We start from the raw sequence: 22,359 nt of genomic DNA, 5'->3' as shown, positions 1-22,359 counted from the left end.
GGTATACGTTTTTAATTTTAACGTATTTTAATTTTCGGCCGCCATTTTGGAGAAGGGTTAATTCAATACAACACGACACGACAACAGATACGAATTTTCATCTCTTTAATGATCTGTCTGGCTTGGTGGGGTATTTATTTCCAAACTTACAGATAACAAACAGATGCAATCTTTGTCTTTCTTTCCTATCAAGGACCCCATCAGGTCAACAAAATACCAATCCGAATGAAAGCAACATTTATGTGGCCTAACATTAATTTCTCCTTGATTTAATTTGAAAGATTAAACGAAATAGAGACAAATTAACCTTAAGCGGAATTATATTATAAAAATATTTTCACTTGTTACCGGCTTTAAATAAAAAATAATGATGATTAATGTTTTATACAATATGCAGTGTTATTATATTTCCTCTCGTCAAAAAGAGAAACACAAGTCAACACATGACCACTTTCTTACCTCTAAAAGTGCTTCGCCCATTTTTACAGTTTTACGATAATATTGTAACAATTGATCCCACAAACAGTATTATATATTTACTTATACATTAATAAGTTTTGTTATTTTTGTTTCAGTATGAAGAAAAGTGTTTTACAGACTGAGAAATGAGTGGATATTTTGGAAACCAAAGGAGAGACTTTCTATGAATACGTGGAAGCCGGTTTCTTTTCCCCGAATCGCTAAACCTTCACCTGAAATTATTGCTTGTTCAGTTACGTGCACGACCATTCAGACTTGAGAAAGTTTACGCAAAAAATGCTACTAAGCACGAGGTTCAATTATGCTACACACTTGACATCTGTCGTGGTTTTCCAACATGCTTTATACGGGACTTCTTGTACAACTAGAAAAATTTTCTTGATCAGGAAAAACCTCATTGGCATTTACTTTCAACACATAATTTACAAATGCAACTTTGAATAGTTTCGTCGAAAGATCGCGTTAGTTGGTCGCCATGTGTGTTTTTAATCGGAAAGTCTTCATGTAGCAATACGCGAAAACTAACCCTAGTTCCCAGGTAACTTACAACATGCAACAATATAAAATAAAACAAAATTAATTTCAACTAACCGAAGTCTCAATAGCGATTGCGTAAACTTCCTTATATAAAAATTATCGGCGAATTCGTGGGAGTATCCATGGTGTTGTCACAAAGGCCGGTGCTCAGGTACTAATGAGCCTTTGCGACATTTGTAGAAATGTGTCACTTTGTTTTAATAACGTCTCCGGGCGATCATGAAGGTAAATCCATGCAGTGTGAGAATGTAGATGCAAGCTTTAAACTTCCGGTTTGACAAGTTTAACAAATTCTGTAAGAAAAGAAGGAAAAAACAGAACATTATTTCGCTTTTTACTTTTCTCATCATTATTACTCCCTAAGATTGTAATTACACCTATGAAAGCGAGGCTCCGTGCAAAGTTTTTATTATCAAACTAAGTTTTCATTCATATGCAAACAAAACTAATTGTCAGTTGAAAAGTTTTGCACTTAGCCTCGCTTTCGTAATGAGGCTCAAAGCAACTGGGAAATGATCTATTGGAATGAACTGTTTAATTATGCAACTGACCAAAGAAGTTGAAAGGATGTAAAAATGTGTAGCCAATTAGAGCCAAGACTGTTTTTGGTATGGCCTTACTCTTGATTTTGATTAAGTCGTTCGTGAAGCTGCGTATGCATGGATCTTTTAGGTGCATTAGAATGATTCATCCTACCATTTTCATGATTTTAAATTTAATTTAGTTTCCGCCTCAACAGCGAGACATCGAGATGACAATTTCATTTATATTTGAAAGTTTTTACATGTATACACTGTATATATTAGGTCAGTAGTATTTAACTTGTTCTAGGCATTGTTACGCTGTTATTAGTAAGTCTTTCTTTACCTTATACACGGCCCAACAAGCTTTTTAGCTTTACTTGTAAGACTTAGCGTGTTTAAATAAAGGCTATCCATCCATCCATCTATCCATTGAAAACGAAGGAAATACCGGAGGAGGAGAGGAGGTGGAGCAAAACTCACTGAGAATATGATAAGCATCATAAAGTTCACAAGCTCGTTTCGACCTTGTGGTACAATGTGAAAACCTGCGCATGAAATGGCGAACTAAACCAAAAGCGAATGATGTATTAATCACTAAATGACACCGGCAAACTCGGTAAAAAAATCCGAGTACTCCTATCAGGAGTCGAACCTAAGACCTTCCGATTACTAGTTCGGATGCTCTACCACTGAGCTACAGGAGACTCGTGGGAGCTAAGGCCATTAAACTAGCGTTCTCACCTTCAAATGTTATCTTTCTCTTTCTGCTTTCTTGATGATCCTGTAAAATTTCGTTGATGTCTTGTTCTGGAATGCTTTCTCCCATGTGACGCATCACATATCGAATTTCGTTGGAGAATATGTAACCTTTGTCGTCGCCATCAAACGTTCTGAAAGCCTCCAAGAGTTCTTCCTGATCAAGTGTATTATTGTTCTGATTTATCATCATGTTCACAAATTCACCAAAATCCACCACACCGTTCCCTGTGTGAGATGAAAGTAAGTATTTAACTTTTCAGTGAAAAAAGTCAAGAGGTCAAGCTACTGAACTACTGCATTGTTGCTATCATGTACATGAGAGATGTTGAGAAGTACTTTCCTGTGATTTAATGCTTAAGTGGCTCTAAAATAAGGGTGTGCAGAAACGTCTTCCCAAATGTACTTAATAGAGAAATCTAACAGCTATACCGCTTATACGCGACCTAAAATTCCTTGGTAATACCATTCAAATGAAAGCTACTGAGCAGTAAGTTGTACTTGTGGTAATTTGTTTGCTATTCCCTATTTTTTCGTACTAACATTTGAGTCTGTAGATAAAATCCTGATGCACGTGGTGGTCCTGTAGATGCCGGAAATATCCTAGAGCTGAGCTAGCGACGATTCAAATCTATAATTTATAATGCTCTTTATTATGTTAGAGCTAGTTCTATCTTTTCACCCTGTCGGCATCCGCGATGAAATTCTAGCCCCTCAAATAAAAGCTACTGAGCAGGACTGTGTTTACTGTGATGTGTAAGGTGGTTCAATTTCAGAATATGACATTGCTGTCAGACATATATTCATTTTTACCATCATAATCCACTTCATTGACCATATCTTGTAGTTCAATTTCCGTGGGATTTTGCCCCAGTGACCTCATTATGGCACCCAACTCGCGGGTTGTTATAAACCCGTTGCCATCTTTGTCAAAAAACTTGAACGCATCGCGATATTCTGTTGGAAGTAAACAGAATAAGTATAAAAAGATCAAATTAATTCAGGCCTTTACTTCCGTTTGAAGATTTCTTGAAAACATTCCTGTCCTCGTTTAACTGAACTGGCATTTTACTTAGCAAAGGAAACCTTTTAAACCAAGAGAAACAGACTTCGTTAAATTTTAATCCTCAGAGAGACGGACCATATATTTCAGAGGCGGGGAGGGGACCGGGAGGGGGAGGGAGCAGGCTCGGTAATTTTTCCGCCAGATTTTTCTGTGACTAAAAGATTTGTCTCAAATTTCTTTCCTTGTGTTGCAAAACATTTGTTTCCTTTGTTACGATGTGAAGGCTTTCTTCTGCAAAAGCTTTGCACGATTTTGGTTTTGATATTTGCTCAACCCCTCCCAGGCCTCCTCAAAAACAGACTCCGAAAGTAACTGCCCACTCGAAAGTAGCGGCCCTTCGATGAATAACAACTCAACGACAAAAAAATGCCACATTGTATCGTTCCAAGTAGTACTTTTTGACTCTATAACACCATCCTACGAATAAATTGTGTCAATTTCGATCGACTTACAATGCGGTCAAAGTATTTCGCGTAGCATAAGTAACTGGAACACGAAAAATGTCTCTTCTTTCTTACAGCGGTGAAAATCACCAATAGGCTCGTGCCGTCGATCGTAATTACCGTTCAATTTGTATCAACATTGCATTAGATAACGTTGAGCGGCCACTGAAAGAGAAACTCTCTGCTCTCAAACGTAATTATGCCGATGGAACAGCCTGAACGAAAGACTAAACAACGTGCAGAATCATTTGTGATTTTGTTGCAAACTTAGCTGAATCCTACTGGAAACTATCATTTAAAAGCTGTATGTGTCAGCGGAGTCAAATGATACAGTAATTAGTTGCAGCATATCATATGAAGATTATTTGCGCTATACAGTACGAATTTGGGCCCTTTTTTGTTATTGTTTGCTTTGTTCATGTGGAGAGAATAAATAACATCGTAAACGGAATGACCCTTTAATAAATTACAAACGATTTTTAACCATCCGAAAGTAGCAGCCCCACTGGCCTGCTAAATCCGAAAGTAACGGGGGCTCTGCGGCATTTTCTAATAATTTGTAATAATGTGCACATTGTGTAATAAGGGATGCAGCATTTTTCAACCCGATTTGTAAGTATATACGCAAATTGTAACAACGTCTGACACAAATAGACCATTTCCGAGTTGCTTTGAACCTCATTATGAAAGCGAGGCTTAGTGCAAAGTTTTAAAGTTTTTGTTATGAAAATTAGTTTTCATTCATATGCAAACAAAACTAAGTTTCATATGAAAAGTTTTGCACTTAGCCTCGCTTTTATAGTGAGGTTCACAGCAACTCGGAAATGGCCTATCAGTTGTAATGAGTTATTTCAAATGTTGTTTAAATGTCGGTAACCGACACCGCTGATCTTCATGACTGTTGATTGTTAGTATGAAATGAATATTTAAAATGTTAAAAAAAAATGTTTGTACAGTTAATGCCACGTATTGTTTTGCAATTTCCTGATATACAGGCAGCAAAAAAAGTATCCTTTGGTACTCGACTTCGATCCCAGGGTTTATCGATATTCAATATGGCGGGTTTTAAATTAGGCGTGGGCCATGGGCCGCGGACCCCAGGGTGCAGTAGCCTGTGGCTGTATTAAAACTACAATCTTCATCATAAAGGTTATTCATTATCGCTCTAATCAAGGCCTTTTTTATGTTTATTTCCCCTATTATGTTCTATTCAGGTTTAAAGTGCACTGGATCTTCATTGCCAGATACAGCTTCCTTATTCTTTTCCCCAAATGGCTATTCCGATCCCAGTTTCAGCTCCTCGTCGAGTTACTTCTTTAGCTACGGAAAATTTCAAAGTTTCGGAAAACTTGAAGAATATTTTTTTATGATGATGAGGAGAAGGAGGAGGAGGAAATGTCATGCAAATTAACTTCTCACAAAACAATCTTTCACAACACCTCATTACAGTTTGGAGCAGACGTTATTAAAATTTGCGTATACTTACAAATATTACAAAATGCGTAGGTTGCATGGATTTATTACAAAATGCTGCACCATTCATTGCCCAATTTTCACGTTATTACAAAATGCCGCAATCGTTATTACAAAATGTCTTACAATAACGAATATTTTCAGCAGTTTTTTAACGATAAATAATGCTCTCTGCTCCTTCGTCAAATGTTCGCGACACTCAATACCTTTTAAAATTGACTAAAAGTTTTCACGATAAATTATCCGTACTATTTTAAATTCTAGTTTGTCGAAAGCGACTCCTGTAATAAGTGGATGTGCAGATGTTATGACGGAAATTTTATGTGTGGACATTTATTAGTTATATTATTCCTTATACTGCATCCGTTCGTGTAGTTTAAACTTTCACATTACTTAAAGGAAGCATTTTTAGACAATGAATCAAGTCGACGACAGAACTTGAAAACATTTCGATCTTGATCGGGTTTTTTTTTTTTTTTCTTATTAATGAAATTTATTTCACGGTCACGATTCATTAAAAGGTTTCTGTTTCCCTTTCCAGGCACTTTTTATTACAGCTTCGGGCAATTGTACAAATTTACAGACAAAGAGTTGACATGTTTAGAAACTCGGCTTCATTGCCAGGATGAAATTCCGAATTAAAACCAATCAGAATCAATTAATATTGTAGAACGTGGTTGCTGCTTTTGAGTCTGTGGATGTAATCTCAAAGTATAAAACCTTTTCAGCTGTACATTTAAGTCAAGTGTGCCGCTTTTTAGATGACGATCTATGTTGTTTTTCGTTTGTTTGTTTTTTCAGTCGTTTTTAATAAACATGGCAAAGGTTTAAGCAGTTAAGACGGAGTTGAACAATACCTTCAATCTGTTCCTCTGTGAGTTTGTCCTGTGAAAAAGGGAAAAACAGAGCCTCCATTACTTCAACGCAAATCAAGATTCTAAAATAACGCCAAAGGAGTTACACATTTGAAAAATCATCTTAATGGGGTCATGAATGGTTTATTTCTAAATCAAAGAAATCTAGTTCTATCCGATTTATAGAATGTATTGTACTGCTAATTAATATAATATGTAACATACCATTCCCCTTACAAAATTCACCTAAATTACATTGCATTTCATTTGAGAACATCGTCCAAGCCTTCTTACAACTTTTATTTTTCGCAACATTACCTCAATATCCATATTGGAGTCCGATTCGTGGTGACAATTTCTCAATCTATTTGCGTGCATCGCAAATATAAGTTTTAATCAAGCGGCCAGACTGTTGTATTGCGCGTTCTTCTCCGCTGTCACTGATCAGTTGTCGAATGCCAAAGGAAGTGATTGCTAGAAACCTATGCCTGGTGCATTTTAAGTAACCTATTTATAGACTGGTTGTTTTGTACTTGTAAAACAGCAGATGGCTCACTTTCAGGTTGCGTTCGATTGACCTTATTCCGGAATAGAAATTCATACAACGATGACACGAAATCCCTCATCAGTAAAAGGTTTTAGGAGTTATTGGAGTACGAGACGGCTCTTTTAAGAATTTTAAAATTCTCATGTGTCAGCGATAGTTTGCAGAATTGGCCTCCCAAATTTCTTAAAAAGAGAAATTAAACAGCTATTCCGCTTATTCTTATTCCGGAATAAGCTCACTGACCGAACGCAAACTCAGTCGGACTCACGTGACCTTTCTACTAAAAGGTGAGTTGAGCAATAGTTTCCTGCGCTACTTTGATGAAACAAAATAATGCTAACTTTCTAAGTCAGTCGTTTTATGGTATATTCATAAAATGTTAAACAATGGTTTTGGATAAACCGAAAAAGAGCAAACTTTTCATTCTGAGCTGTGAATGATCATGAAATATTGAAGGGAGACTGTTCAAACTAAAACTACTACGAAAGCTGCATCGTTAAAAGTTGACTTGACTTTCCAAGTGGTGTCAGCTATTAGCTAACCTTCAGAATCATAAGCCATGCGACCTGCAAACGATTATTAACTTAAGAGCGGCGGTCAGGAAAAATCGAGCAAAATCTGAATTTTCTGGCGAAACTTAGCAGAGTCGATTTCTTTCATCTTTTGTCCATAATAAGGTTTTACTAAAGTAAGAATCATGGTGTGGCTTAAATTGGCCAGAAACATTTGCGTTTTGAGAAAATCAGGAAAATCGATCGAAGCCTTGCGAACTGAAAAATGATTGAATTTAAAACCGGAAAATCGCCACTTTTAATTGTCTCCGCGTTTGTTCTAGAAGAAGCGTGCGAAAATCTGGATTTCTTATATCGAAGGACAATCTCTTTCTGATATGATAACCGATGAATTTGTGTTTGTTATGATATCTGGCAAATTTAAACAATTTAAAACCAGCGGCATATTTTTACAGCTGGTTTACTCTGCAATGTAGTGCCAAAGGTCAAGCACACATTTCAGTATGTGGTATAACTCGAAATATTCTCACACTTTGGCTTTCAGTAACAATTGCCTTGATGTACTTCATACCTAAATATCAGGCTGGGTTCTCCATTGAGATTTTCACAAAAGGTCGTTAAAGTTGGCTTATTTCGACCACGACATCGTTTGGCGGCCAAATGACTGCCAGTGAAAACAAACCGACGCGACGGGCAAACTGCTAATTACAGCTTCAAGGCCTTCAATAATGCTCCTATCTTGCTTTATCAGAAAGATTTCTGTTTTCCCCTCGCTTCCTTTTAACCATTATCGACGGGAAGAGAAGAAATCGAAAAGATTCAGACATGTCTAACAATGTTGCGTGACAGCAAATATGCAAATTCGTTAGATCGTCACTGAGATATGGCAGTAGGGGCGGGGGTGGGAAGAATTGCTTTAACAGGCCCGTAGTCAGGCTAAAACAACTGAGATGGGGAAAGCAAATTGGAAACATCAAAAAAGGGGCAGATATAGTAAGCAAAACAATAACTTTGCACTTGCATCACACTTTTTGGTATATTAAATTTCTTTTCGACCCTTTGCCGTCACTGTACGGACTACCACGTGAAATTGCCAAACTTGTTCACGTTTAAAGGAGGACGTAAAAAGACGACGACAAATTTCCCTTTCTCTTTTTCCAGTGAACTTGGAATCAGGCAGTAAGAATCCGTCCGCAGGAAGATTTGCCTGAAATAAAAAAAAAATGGAATTATCGCGATGAAGTTTAAAAGAACGCGAATTCTCTTTATGTTTTCGAATTCGCTACCATCACCGTCATGTTATCTTTAACTCCCTACTAACAAACACAAATCGGTCATGAGGATTTTGGTTCTTATTTCCGATTCACAAGGAAGGACAACCTTTGCTGCTGTTGTATAAAAGCCAAATGTTAGCGGAGGAAACTGTCAGGTACATAATAAACAATTTATGAAGGGTTGTGAAAAGGCACTTGCAGCGTCAGAATTCCAGATTGATTGTTGTACATTATGACTGTTTTTTAATTATTTATTTTTTGACACATTGTTTTTTTACGCTTCTTAAAATTCTGGGGGGGGGGGTCGGGGCTTGAGTCCCCCCCCCCCCTGCCCCTCCCCTTGTTACGGACGCGTTTAACAGTATGGCTTTATATACCAGCTGCTTATCTGGAAAAACGAACTCTTTGTGACAACTTTTGCGCAAATGACTAGTACCCGTAGTTCTTTATTGGATTTTCTTTTTCGTAGCGACCAGCAACAAAAACCGTCAATGCGAAAGATACACCAGAGGAACAGACCTAAAAACCTACAATCACTGATTGAAGTGTAGAGCGAAATTTTACTTCTCCCTAAGATAGAGGGGGAAGGGGGGTGGGGGTGGCTTAATTAAATACATAACCTTATTTCTTTTAATTTCAGCTTTTTCATTTCACTTAGACCGTCATAAGCTGCTTCCCTTGTTCTAAAGATTAAAGGAAGGTGCATGCACACCTAAAAATCGTAGCATTAGGGCGTGGTGAAGACACAAACTTCACACTTTTAAGAGCTGGGACCAGGCTTCTTTTCCTTCAATTGAAAAGTTTTCAATACTTTCCTTTAATAGGGATAATAAGTCTTTAGCATGGGCGTTACACAAGCCTGAAAAGCTGTAACTATGATGTCTTACTTTCCTCAAGAGAAGGACCTTTTTACGAGGTAGTGAACAAAAAGTTGTCCACCACAGTCAGTAGCACTAGGACTAGGGTTCCAAGCACAGAAAAATAAAAATAATAAATAAATAAATAAATAACACTGAAAACTTCACGTTTATTCTAATTAACGGCTTTCTCCGCATCTGATGAACTGAAAATACATCTGAATACTAATATTTTGTACTGGAAAAGACCGAATGTGCAAAAAAGTAAAGTGTTACATCAGACGTTTTTACCGTTTATTATACATAAAAGGTAATGGAAATTATGTAAACGCATACCTGAACCAACTGGGATAAACAGTCCTAGTTTCTTCCATAGCAAATGGCACGAATTTTTTCCAAGTCCTCGTTCTAGTTTTGCGACTTTTTGCGCCTGGCTGTCATGGCTTGATACCGGCGGAGAAATTTGACACTTATTTGAACTGACCTCGACGCCAGCCAATGCCCAGAGACGAACGGTGTCGAAGACAAATCGTCAATTCCGAAAGGTGAAGGAGATAAACATTCGTGGTGAAGGAGATAAACATTCTTGTCAGAATAAGTTCAATTTCGGTTTCTACATCGGCTATTGACAAGGAAGACTTGTGACCGGCGATGTTCCTTTTGCACTAGTTTACTTCAGTTGATCTGCTCCTGTCTCTGGGGTCGTAAGAGCAAGGACCTCCGACCAAGGAGCTAAAAGACCACCTCCATGCTTCCATGACAGCACAAGAATATCAAACCAAATTTAAAGAGACAAATTTTCCAGTTTCCGTAATTGAATTTATCTTACATTTAATTTACTAATTCAATTTACTTTGGTAAACACCAATGCGTGATATTATTAATATTCACTGATTATTGGTGATTTCGGAATTTGTAAAACGCAGCCCTAACTATTTAGCGAATTAAAAACAGAATAGGAAAGTTTGACCGGTCTCCAATTTTTATTTCAGCGAGCATTTTACCATAGTCATAGGGGAGAACTTCAACACCACAGATTTCCCTTTGATGCGGTTTCATTGGCAATCTGACACCTGAGCGAACTCAAGAAATGGACATCGAGACGCTTACTGCTCCTTACTAGATATGGTTTTATAAGCAAAAATCTCACAACGCAAATGAGAAAAATCGGTTCCCAGACCGGACTTTTCCTTATTGTAATTAAAGATTAAAAGAAATTCGTTTTCATTACGCTTTTTTGGTATATGTAAAATGAGTCTGTTTATTGTCACGGTAACGCAGCAACGGTTGTTTATTTAGCCGTTGTCGGAATTTTAAACGAATTATGGTGACTTCAAAACGGTCGTGTGAAGTGCTTAATTCAAAACCCAGGCTGACTTTAATACATTATCAAGAACAACGTTACATTACTTAAAAGGCAAAGTTTAAGAAAAATCGGCCTTATACCACATAGCAAAAACTATCTTTAAAATTTATCGGTTTTTGCGGGATTTTTCCTGTTTAGAAAAGGGACATTTTCCTAAGGTCTGTTTGCTTTTATTAATAATGGTTAAGTCTAGTTCAAACTTTGCTATAAACGTGTGGTGCTTCCTCTGTCAATACCGAGTATAAAAATACCATGGATCTTCTTTCCTTCCAGATGAAGAGTCAGTTCAGAATATTAATTTCACACCGCCGTGCGGGTACTTTCGGGATCCTCGCGGGTCAAATTTGTTTATCTCAGTTTTCTAGAACGTTAAGCGCTCCTAGAGAAAACTGAAGGCGGCAAATTTGTTCTCTACTTAAAGGCTTTTTGTAGCCAGAAAATGAGCGAAATTGATTTCTCGAGTTCTGCCACCAAATGCTTGATATTTTCTGACCGCCGCTCTTAATTCTTCAAGATGGGGGCATAAACTTTTTTTTTTTTTTCCATTAAAAGCCAGGTATAAACTATAATGCGACCAGCTGTCAACTGTACTCAGATGACAGAGGAATCAGTCAGTAAGCCACAAAGAGAGGTCATAAAATCGTCTTTCTTGTGTTACGTAATGAATCTCGTATGAATTGTCCCCAAAAGGATTCAAAACTTCAGAATTTCCAGTAAAAGCCAGGTATAAACTATAATGTGACGAGCTGTCAAGTGTATTCAGATGGCAGAGGAATCAGTCAGTAAGTCACAAAGAGAGGCCATAAAATCGTCTTTAGTGTTACGTAATGAATCTTGTATGAATTGTTCCCACAAGGATTCAAAACTCCAGAATTTCCAGTAAAAGCCAGGTATAAACTATAATGCGACCAGCTGTCAACTGTACTCAGATGACAGAGGAATCAGTCAGTAAGTCATAAAGAGAGGCCATAAAACCATCTTTCTAGTGTTACGTAATGAATCTCGTATGAATTGTTTCCACAAGGATTCAAAACTCCAGAATTTCCAGTAAAAGCCGGTTATAAACTCTAATGCAACCTTTCAACTGTATTCAGATGACAGAGGAATCAGTAAGTTAAACGAGAGGCAATAAAATCTTCTTTTTTAGTGTTACGTAATACTTTTCTAACTTACTCTGTTGTCGCTAACTTGGTTGCATGTTCACAACAGTCCTGATCGTTTTTGGCGCGGTTCCTTGATTGTGGAATGGCGTTTCGGTCACAATACGTACTGAGCGAGGAACCCTCGAACATTTGAAATCCTCTCTTAAAGCTTATCTTTTTAAATTGGCATTTAATGTGTTGGATTGTTGTGCAGATTTTACTTTCATGTTTATACTGTTTTTACAGTATAAAGTATATTTTTAAGGCGCGATGGAAGTACTGACTATCATGATTCAATGTTGAATGGCCTCTGTGTATTCTGTTATCTGCTTGTTTTGCCTTTTTCATTTCAATTATTTGTTTACATGACGGCGAAAAGTCAGATTTCCAGAACTAATAATGTATAGTCTGATTGTCAAGGATATTTGATTCAAAAATCGATGCAGCCTTCACTCCAAGCGCCTCGAACTGGAAGGTGACTGGACATTGCTAAGTTGCGCGCATGCTTAACCATTTGACCGCCATGAGGTTGACTTTTTATGGTGCTGTGTTGCTTTGCGGCAAGCACATCAAGATTTTCAGCAGTCTATTAACGCAAAGCAACGCGAAGAAACGGCTGTTAGGGGAAATAACTTTTCCGAAAGACAACCATAAGTTCGAATACCATTTCGATTACTATGTTTTATTAAAAATTGAGAAATTGATATTTTTTATCTCTGTTTTGGAAGTTCCGTCCACGCGTTAAGATAACAGAGGAAAATAGTTTCCAAGAAAACGATGAACCCACAATCGCTCTTAAAAATGAAGATGTTTAAAAACAAAATCAAAGATTTGCACTTTTTGATGGCACATGTTAAGGAAGTTAGAAAAACAGGTCTTTTTAAAAAACCAAACCAACACCAAGGTTTGAACAATCTGTGCAAAGAGAACACACCGATTTGGAAAACGTTCGCTTAAATAAGTGGAAGCGAAACAAAAAAAAAAAGGGAAAAAGACAAGTTTTCTCTTGAGCCAAATCTGGTGGAAGAATTATGCTCTTTATGTAGCTGAAGTTTTCAAGATTCTATGTTTTAAGCTTCAATTTGCTCTCTGTACATCATCTGGAAGAAAGTTTTAGCTTCAAACATTATCCGCACTAGTCATTTTACCTCTGTACGGAAAAAACTTCATGAATAGTTAATGTATTTCCGCTGAAAAATGATGCTTTAATATGCACAGGGCAAAACTAATTGGAAATCACCAACTTGCTAATAAGCTGAATATTGTTGGTGTAGAAGTTAATCACCTAGAATAAACACAAGTACAGATTTAAAATTGCACTTAAAGAGATTTTAAAACTTGGCTTATCAAGATGAGTTTTCTCGCAGTTTTAATTTTAAGATGGAAATCCACTGTTAACTGTAAATGCGTGAACTTAACAATAGTTCAATTTTGTCGGTTACAAAATAACTCCAAATTTAAGAGAACAAAAGCAAGCTATAGACCATTTATTTTCAAATCTTTTTCGTCCCAGATAGGGTAAACATACGCGCACGTAATCTGATTCTGAATTTTGATTCCGTGGATGAAAGATCATGAAACACGGACGTGTGGCTATTTTAATGAACACTATTCACGAAAAGTACTTTCATTTCATGCTGTTTGTTTTTCAATGAAAATTAGGTTGCCTTGTTTGATTTTGTCGGCTGCGAGCTCCCTAGAATAAACGCATTTCATTTCGAGTACAGGAATCGCCAATCCGTGCCATTTAACTTGTGTTTTTCTTTGTCGATTTTTGAAATTTGATTACTGTTTCATTTTTGTGTTTTTTATTATTTATTCCAGGTTTCCCTTTCAGGCATTTGAAAAAATAATGTTGTTTGTTTTCGAAACTCAAATTTAATTTACTTTTCAGTAAATATATTCAAAATAATTTTGAATTAACTGTACGTAGTCGTTTCGGTTCTTCTCGTAAAACCTTTCATGTCGACCAGGAAACATTAGCCGGCTTTGTTTTTGTACAATTCCCACCACTCAAGTGCTCGCAAATAAGTTAGCCTAAGCTTTCAATCACGACGAAGCAATTACGGACGTAATTTTACCATTGAATTTTTGTGAATCCAAACAGATAGGATTGGTTTAAAAAACCGAGAATCATCCACCTCTGCGGCTTGCCATTAGCACTGGAGGCGATACGAAACGACAGTTCAAGAAAATTTATAATATGCTAAAATATTTCCATGCAAGAGCTCTACACTGGACTGAACTGAAATTCTCTTCCCATTCGTAGAAGCTGAAATTTTCTGTTTTCAATTTAAGATATTTCCTTTCCTATAAATGGTTTACACTTTAAATCAGTTTTCTGTCGATCACAGAAGCACTTTCAGGTCATTTAAATTTTACAGATCGACAGTTTTTTTTTTACGAAACTCACATTACGTACTGAAAAACAATGAATTCAAATTGTACCTCGAGTTTTTCGATTTCCAGCCTCTCTCGTCTTTTAGTAGACATGTTTTCGCGACATAACGTCGATGCTGTAAAATATACCAAGGCGGAAAAGCTGTCGAGAACCGAGGTTTGAGGAGAAACACGCTAAATGCCTACTCCGATTTTTAAAAGATGTAAACTTAATTAATTCCTGAATATTTTTAGTACCTTTTCTTTTAAAAAAACAGCCGCAAAATGTAAATAAATGGATATCAATTTACTTAGAACAGTCAGTTGATGCGAAATCGTAACCAGTCGAATAAAATCATCACTAACAGAAAAAAACAACGACGTAACTAAATTTCTATCCGTTGAATGCCATTTTCGCTCTTTCGCCGAGAAAAAGCAAAGATTTCATGGATTTAAATCGTTATATTTGCCTGCGATATTGTTTGATTTCTGTTAGGTAGCTCTTGTCAAATTTATTGCGTCTGTCAATTGAACATAAAAAGGGTTTTGTGACATCAGAAGCTAAGAGCCATTCGTGTTCTGGTCAATATTTGTTGTATAAAATGCTCACAGGATAGATCAGTGCATTTTCAAATCAATTCAATCTTTGACGGACACAACATCGTCCTGTTTATTGTTACAAAATGAGGATGACACCGCAGGCGGCGCAATTATTCTTTACAGTCCTGCAAATTAAATATCTTGCTTTTGCCAGCAAGCTCTGGGAAGCGCGTTTAAAGGGAAATTAGTCCGCTTTGAATTTTAATACTCAAATAATATTTCCGGCTCATAAATTCGGACAATCCTCTGTGGGAGCTTTACAACTGTAAATATTCAGGGAAATCACTTTTACCTACTGTTTTAAGGACCGATGATTAACGTCACAGATACTTTAAGCTTTAATTCGGAAACTACCGAAGCTAGGCATTAATGATTTCACTTTTCTCAAAGCGCGTTAAATTAGATGTTGCCCACATCATGTAATTCACCGACTTCGAGGTCTGTATCCGGCTGGGGCTCCAAGTGAATATTTCTTCCAAATTAAAAATGAATATTCATATCTCCAGAGTATGTACATTGACTTCCGACAGGAGAAATTGAAGTTGAGTGTGCAATCTCCATATTTAATAAAAAGCTGGAAACAGCCGAAGTGAAACAGCCCGAGAGCTCTCTTTAAATTTCGCTATTTTTCTGAATATTTCGCCGATCACAAAAGCTACATATGATAAAGAAGTCTGCACCAAAACAACAGATGAAACAGTATTGATTTGTCATATAAAAAAAATCGCTAATTCTGTAAGTTTGGTTTTTCTGCTCATGTTAATTGTTAATAAAAATGCCGCCAGCCTTTTCTATAATCTGCAGTGCAGTGCTAAATTAAACACGGAAAACCTACCGCCAACGTACATCCCGCTCTCAGTAATATTCAATCACAACTTACCATCGTGACAATTGCCTGAAATTCCCCGAAGAAAAAATCCCTGGCTGTTTCGTCGATGTGTTTTCGCTAGACGATCAGCATGAAAAAAATATATTTCGGTTGCACCAGATATTTAACGCTTTCCGATAACGTCAATGCTTGCGGTGTAACACCGTTTATTCGATTACTCGCGCTGTCTGTGTACATAAATCCTATTCTCTGGAAACAATAGTTTTCTTGTGACCAATCGCGGCAGTAGGGAGTTATTTCTTATTTCATTACGATTAAAATTTCATAATTTATATTTTGAATTCTCGTTCAGAACCGACGTCTGAGTAGTTTAAGATACTAGCGATTTCCCGATTGAATACACTGTTATCAGTGATCTGAACCGGCTCAATGGAAAAAGAAAAAAAGTTTTATTTTATGAGGCTGTATTAGCAACACTCATTGCTTGCCTGCAAATGACATCTAAGACAGCGGAAACTCAAATAAGGCAGGCGTTTTCAGTGTAAAAAAAAGAAAATATGAATTTCAAATAAGCCAAGAATTTTTAAGTGCTGTAACGTTTTTGTGTCAATATCTAAACTCAACATGAGGCTCAAGATTTGCTGTTGATTGTATCTAATGGGCTCCTTTGTGTTAAAATGCTTTTAAAATTTGATTATGTTTATGCTAATCTTATTTTCTAGTTTTAGAGTACTATGTTGTCATCGTTTTTCTTTGATACGACGCAATATTCATCGTTTGATTCTGATTTGAAATCACAATCCAGTTGTAAACAGAGGATTTTGTACGAACAGATTTTTTCAACATTAGATACCACAAATTATCACCTTCAGAAACCACAAACACTATTAAAATTAAATCGAATCGTTTCTTCGTTAATTATTTATTCTATTGTGATTCTATTTTTCAGTTATTCTCATTTATGACCACGAAGTATATTTGTCTCGATTAGCGTTAATCACTCAGTGTGATGCCAAAATATGCGATGAAGTAAAGAGTTAAACTGATTTGAAATGCGACATTGCGTAACATGTTCTTATCAATAGCCTGACCCTGATCAGGTTTCTTCCGTTGTTTGCCAACACCGCACGGTATATTTGCCTCAATTAGCGTTAATCATGCCCACTCAGTGTGATGCCAATATAAGTGCCCTCCATCTTGCTCCGAGAGCAATAATTGAGTAATTCGTCAATTAGATGTAACAATAGAGTTTATATTTGAAGCGCGACTAGGGAAATTAGGCCATCCATACGAGAGGTCGTTCAGTCCAGCGGACAAACAAGATACTTTAGTCAAAAGTACTACCGGTAGTACGGCTTCTGCAAGAGAAGCAACTATAAATGGAAAGCTAGTCCCTGATGGTAAAGACACCTCAAACATTTTATGTTTCTTCCCTAACATTTGACCTGTAGCCTGGTCAGAGGGAGACAATGTAGATTAGTTTTCAGTTGTGCAATAAAACAACACAATACAGAAACAGTATAAGGCCAGTGGCATTCCAGTCGATTGATATATCGAAACAGTATCGGGCCAGTGACTTTACAGTCGATTGATATATCGAAACAGTATCGGGCCAGTGACATTCCAGTCGAATGATAATCGAAACAGTATCGGGCCAGTGACATTCCAGTCGATCGATATATCGAAACAGTATCGGGCTAGTGACATTCCAGTCGATCGATATATCGAAACAAATCCGACGCTCTACCCACTGCCAAGGTGACCAGCTAGGGAACTAGGCGCATACGCCCTAGCTCGGTTTAAATGCCCGTGTCACATGAGGCCTTTGAAAGTGCTAGGAAACGAAACTGGGAGCATTGTTACAGAAACATTTGGAATTAACTAGGGGCAACGGTCACGAAGCGAAAACGGGAACGTCGGAAAACAATGGCTTCACACCTGCGTTTTACATCTTGGTGTATTTCTCCATAGTTAATTGAGGGACTGGTTATGAAACCTTGCCATGAAAACAATGGTGCTGCAATTTATGTTGGAAGGGCCGCGACCGTGCACAATCCTTTGTTTTAACGTTCACACTACAGTCGAATATCTTAACAGGAACGTTTCTATGGGTCAGTTGCTCCAACACATTTCAAAATCTATTGTGATTTGTGCACGTTCAAGGCCAAAAATGCTAACAAAAACATATAACAAAGAAGTTTGTCAGGCTTCATAACCATTGACTTTAATTACTAGTATGATTTCTCTGTAAACGATCTTTCACCTATTAAATATTTCATCTGCAGACCAGTTTAAGATTACAACACAACACTGCCAACAGGAGTGCATATCAACTGATATGATATTTTATAAAGGTGTTTGTTCTTGGAAATAATGTGATGGAATATGTTAAGCCTGGTGAAAAAATGAGAATGATGTATTAATCAGTAAATGACACAGGCATCATCGGAAAAAGAAAATCCGAGTGCTCCTATCAGGAGTCAAACCTAAGACCTTCCGATTACTAGTTCGGATGCTCTACCACTGAGCTACAGGAGACTCGTGGGAGCTAAGGCCATTAAACTAGGTTCATGGGACAAACATCCTGCATACTGCTCACTACTCATTTATTCACCAGGCTTAACATATTCCATCACATTATTTCCATTGTGCATATGCCACACATTGACATTCCGATCTTAGCAGTATGACTATTGATGAGTGCTTGGGTTAGAATGGACTACAACTTGAAAAACGTTAGGCTGACTGTTCTCGCATTTTCGTTTCCAAAATGCATTACAACAGGTCTGGAGTTGCTCCTTCTTCAAAAACTCATTAATAATTCATAAGCCCAATTGACCTGTCAAATGATTAATAAAACATCACGTGCAGTGGTTTTATATCCGATAAAACCTCCTCCTTACTATGCGGTGTTTAATGTTTTTTTCGGATGCTAATTTCCAACGTTCACAAAAGCATCATTGTTATGAACTTTCTTGACACGCTTTTCCAGGAATGTATTTGAAGCCGTTCAAAAAACTCGCAGCACGTGTTTTATCGGGTCTTAAACCGCTCGGCTGCGCCTCGAGGTTTTAAATTCCGATTAAACACTGCTGCTCGTGTTTTAAACATTACATAAATTCAGTTGATTTTTTTTCTCCATGTTCAGTTCTAGAACAATTTTGTAACTAAGTTAAAGTGTTGTCGCACCAGTTCACCACAAAAGGTCAGAATTCCCGTGATACTTCTTATTATGAAAGAAAAAAAAAAGACTGCTCCAAGTTAACGCAAAGAAAGCAAAACTGTTGGTAAGCTTTTTTTTTAAATTTGTTTCGGTACAAATTAAAAAAAGCTGTGCCTCTCTCTTATGTTTTGATAGCAACACTTTATCCCATGTTACCGGCTATCGTCATTGTGATATTTTACATACAGCTTCCGTGGTTTTTATTCAACTTTAGACTTTAAATACAATACATAACAGGCAGAAATAGCAATTAAATTAATATTTCGACCTTCTTTGGTCAGCTTTTCTCCTTCATTGAAATGAGCTCATAAAATATTAACTTCCTTAGTTTTTATTCATTTTTTTATCGTCCTTGTTGAACAGACGGAAAATTCCATTAGTGGCTTCAAAAAACTCTTTATCAGTACAACTTTTAGTACCAAGATATTGCTCGAGTCTTACTGATAAGGAACTGTTTTCAAGCTCATTCTGGCAGGTGTGTTTACCAGACATAGGCTTACAATATTTAAGGAATGTATCTGCTTGAATACTTTCTCGCATTTGTCAACAAAGCGTTCACCTGCGTGTCAATTTATGATCATTTCATGTCCTCTGATCGTCCTTCTACAAGGACCTTTTGTTCAAAGGAGAAAGAAATTCTGTCACGATGGTTAAGAAAACTTGTTTGCACGGGTTTCTGTGGAGATTTCATAAGCGAGTGGATCTGCCGACATTAAATCTCGGATTATGCAGTTTGCCAAACACTAACCTGAATTGAGTAAAGAACAAACAAAAAAGTAAGCCAGGTCCCAGTTGTTCAAAGAGTGGATAATTTTATCCACTGGATAGGTCGCTATCTGGCAGATGAAATGTGTGCAAGATTTCCCGGATAGTCCCATAATTTGTCGATAGAGTAGAAGCATATGTCAAATTTAAGTATGGGCTTATGTGGAAAACTTGCCAAAAGCATTAGTTGGAGTACATCTGCTCCGCTGGATAGCGACTTATCCAGTGGATAAAGTTATCCACTCTTTGAACAACTGGGGCCAGTATTCCAGCTGTAAGTTAATCAGAATGTATTGTGTCTTTGGACAAATAGTAAGTTCCTTAGCTCTAATTCTAATTTTGCGGCTTTCTAGAAGAGTGTAAACATCTTAATTAGTGTGCAACTAAATGAATTCGTGATTCTGAATATGAGGACAAAGTGATAGAATTGTTTATTTCTAGAACAAATAAGTTAAAAGCTAATCTCAAATTTTGATATGTTTGGTGTATGTCGTAGACTACAAACAGTCACTCTTTCGCTCGCCTTCCAGCGCCCACGCTACTCGCGGCTTTGCCGCTCGTGCGCGCAATTAGCCCCAGGAATATCTTGCGTCCTTCCCACGCATTCTCAAGCAAAACGGAGATTGCTCGCAGTCTATGTAGGTCAGACACGTCGTCGAAATATATGCGTGTTCGGGCTGGCACGCATAGAAAAACTAAATTCAAGAGGACTTCCGACTGACCTCGACTGAAATCTTGCAAACTCTGGTGATACCAGTCGTTCAGTTAGTAATGTGCACTCATAGAGTGAGATCAGTATTCCAACTCCGCGTTCAATTTGCATTTACATTTTTACGTTTATTAGCTTTGTCCAATAGACATGGACAGGGATACCGCAACAGCTAAGGCCAATTATTGCGGACCCGGGATGTACAGAATATACGCGCAAAGACCAGACCACAACACCGGGAACTACGTCCCCTACTCTGTGCAAACAGTGAGTGGGTTTTTTAACATCCGACAGAGTTATTTACAAACAAGGTTTGTGAGACGGGGCCTACGGTTTATCGTCCTTATCCGAGAAGGCTAGAAAGTGTAACCATTTGCAGATGTCAGAGCAAAGGCAGCACCTTCTTCTCAGTTATTTAAAGACCCTGAGTGGTGGTCCGGCCAGGGTTTGAGCCCACGACCTCCCGCACGGTAGTCCAGTGCTCTACCAACTGAGCTAACCGGTCGGCGGTTAATTTGTTCATTGTGGTTAAAATATCTAGGAGCTGAATAAGTTTTCTTATGGCTTTCCAGATCAAACAGATAAAGGAAAATCCATTGTGATTTATCCACGTTTCCCTTGATCCACCACTACCAGGAGTTAACAAGATTTGCTTTATTTTAAAACTCATTTTTTCTAAAATTTCTGGTGTGGCATGCCCTCTCACTCCCTATGAAAGCTCGTGGCGACTGAAAACCCCCTTCTTACAAAAAAAGAAAGTGCTTGATCTGCCCCTACTTAAATGTGGAATTTGACCATTTCACGTTCTTAATGTGTCGGAACAGAGCGGCAAAGAAATGTGTAAGACACTTGCGGAGCCGTTATTCCTACCACAATCTCTTGTTTGTAACGTTCTCGGGGCCATCTCTGTCGTGGTTGCTGAAGGACGGTGCCTTCAAATTCAAAGATATCTTTGCACAGCTTACGACTGTGGGAAAAGCAGATCTCACCAAAGGCTATTGGAATCCTAAAATTAAATTACGAGTAACCGCTGTTAAGGGGGGACTTAACGTAAACACCATTTTACCGCACTTGACATGGCTTTAATGAAAATATCTCGTTCACGTTTCAAGCAATCCAAAAACTCTTTGTTCATTCCGTGAATCTATGTTGTGGGGTGTTTTGTGAATTTTGGGTATATTTGGGAGGAGATAGTTTTTCTAGAAGGATTGGTTAAATTAAGAGAAATAAGAAATATTGAAGAATTAGTGAAGTTTTAAAATTAGAATTTGTAGTTAATAATTAATAGACGGACACCAAGTTAGTCCACTAGCAACCTGGGGTGCTCTTGCGTGGGTATCAACTGTCTGTTAGCGTTCCAAAAATCATTTTCTTTCTTCTATCCCTTCTTAAAACCTCTTCAAATTTCATTATTTAGGTTAAGTCCCCCCTTAAATGCGTATCAACGTAGGGCATATCTTTCCAAATTGAAGCTTAATTATCTCTGAAAAATGTTTGGCTACCCCCAATTTCCTTTTTGGATTTCAATAATCCTTGCTAAGATCCCACATAATCATAAACTCGTCCCCAGTTTCAAAGCAGTTTGGTACTTCGGGTTGAAGGTTCTGCTAGGGGCAGCAGGTTTATTGCTGATTCAAAGTCATTCGCACTGAAACAGTATGTCATTCAGGAGTTTAATAGTCCAATTACAATGTTACTCACATAGTTTAACTGTGATAAACAAGTGTATCCAATTGAGTCTTAAAGAAGTAAAATATTAAATTAAGTCTTAATGTAGCAAAATTACAATATTAATGGCGACAAGGAAAAATAAAACTTGGACAAATTTTCATGAACTAAATTTTAAAGATCTTGGTGGAATACCTTATGAAATAAGTGTGGTACAAAACCAGTACCAAATGGTGATTCATATCTCTGAGCATCTTGTAACACAAGGCCACTAAACAAAATCTATCAGAGATGCGACCACCAGACCTTAATATTACTATTTTAACGGCTACTTTAAAGACAATTAAACAAATTT

At 37.4% G+C, this 22,359-nt stretch overlaps 1 protein-coding gene across 3 annotated transcripts; it reads right to left on the bottom strand.

Annotated features, from left to right (window-relative positions):
• Positions 1-88: 88 nt before the first annotated feature.
• On the bottom strand, positions 89-15,882 carry LOC146479272 (calmodulin-like). 3 transcript variants are annotated; one of them, XM_085110909.1, is made up of 5 exons: positions 15,691-15,882; positions 6,137-6,164; positions 3,111-3,254; positions 2,283-2,525; positions 89-1,310 (listed from the first exon to the last, which is right to left on the bottom strand). In XM_085110909.1, exons 1-5 carry the CDS (start codon positions 15,691-15,693, stop codon positions 1,279-1,281), a joined length of 450 nt encoding a protein of 149 aa, XP_084967035.1. In that variant the 5' UTR covers positions 15,694-15,882; the 3' UTR covers positions 89-1,278. The 3 variants fall into 3 exon arrangements, with proteins under 3 accessions (XP_084967035.1, XP_084967034.1, XP_084967033.1); XM_085110908.1 differs by lacking the exon at positions 15,691-15,882 and adding an exon at positions 14,280-14,445; XM_085110907.1 differs by lacking the exon at positions 15,691-15,882 and adding an exon at positions 6,452-7,139.
• Positions 15,883-22,359: the final 6,477 nt, after the last annotated feature.

This window comes from Pavona decussata, unplaced genomic scaffold (genome assembly GCF_977016875.1).
Source record: "Pavona decussata unplaced genomic scaffold, jaPavDecu1.1 SCAFFOLD_59, whole genome shotgun sequence".
Classification (NCBI taxonomy): domain Eukaryota; kingdom Metazoa; phylum Cnidaria; class Anthozoa; order Scleractinia; family Agariciidae; genus Pavona; species Pavona decussata.
Note: the sequence above shows the minus strand (reverse complement) of the source record. Positions and strands in the feature narration are given on the sequence as shown.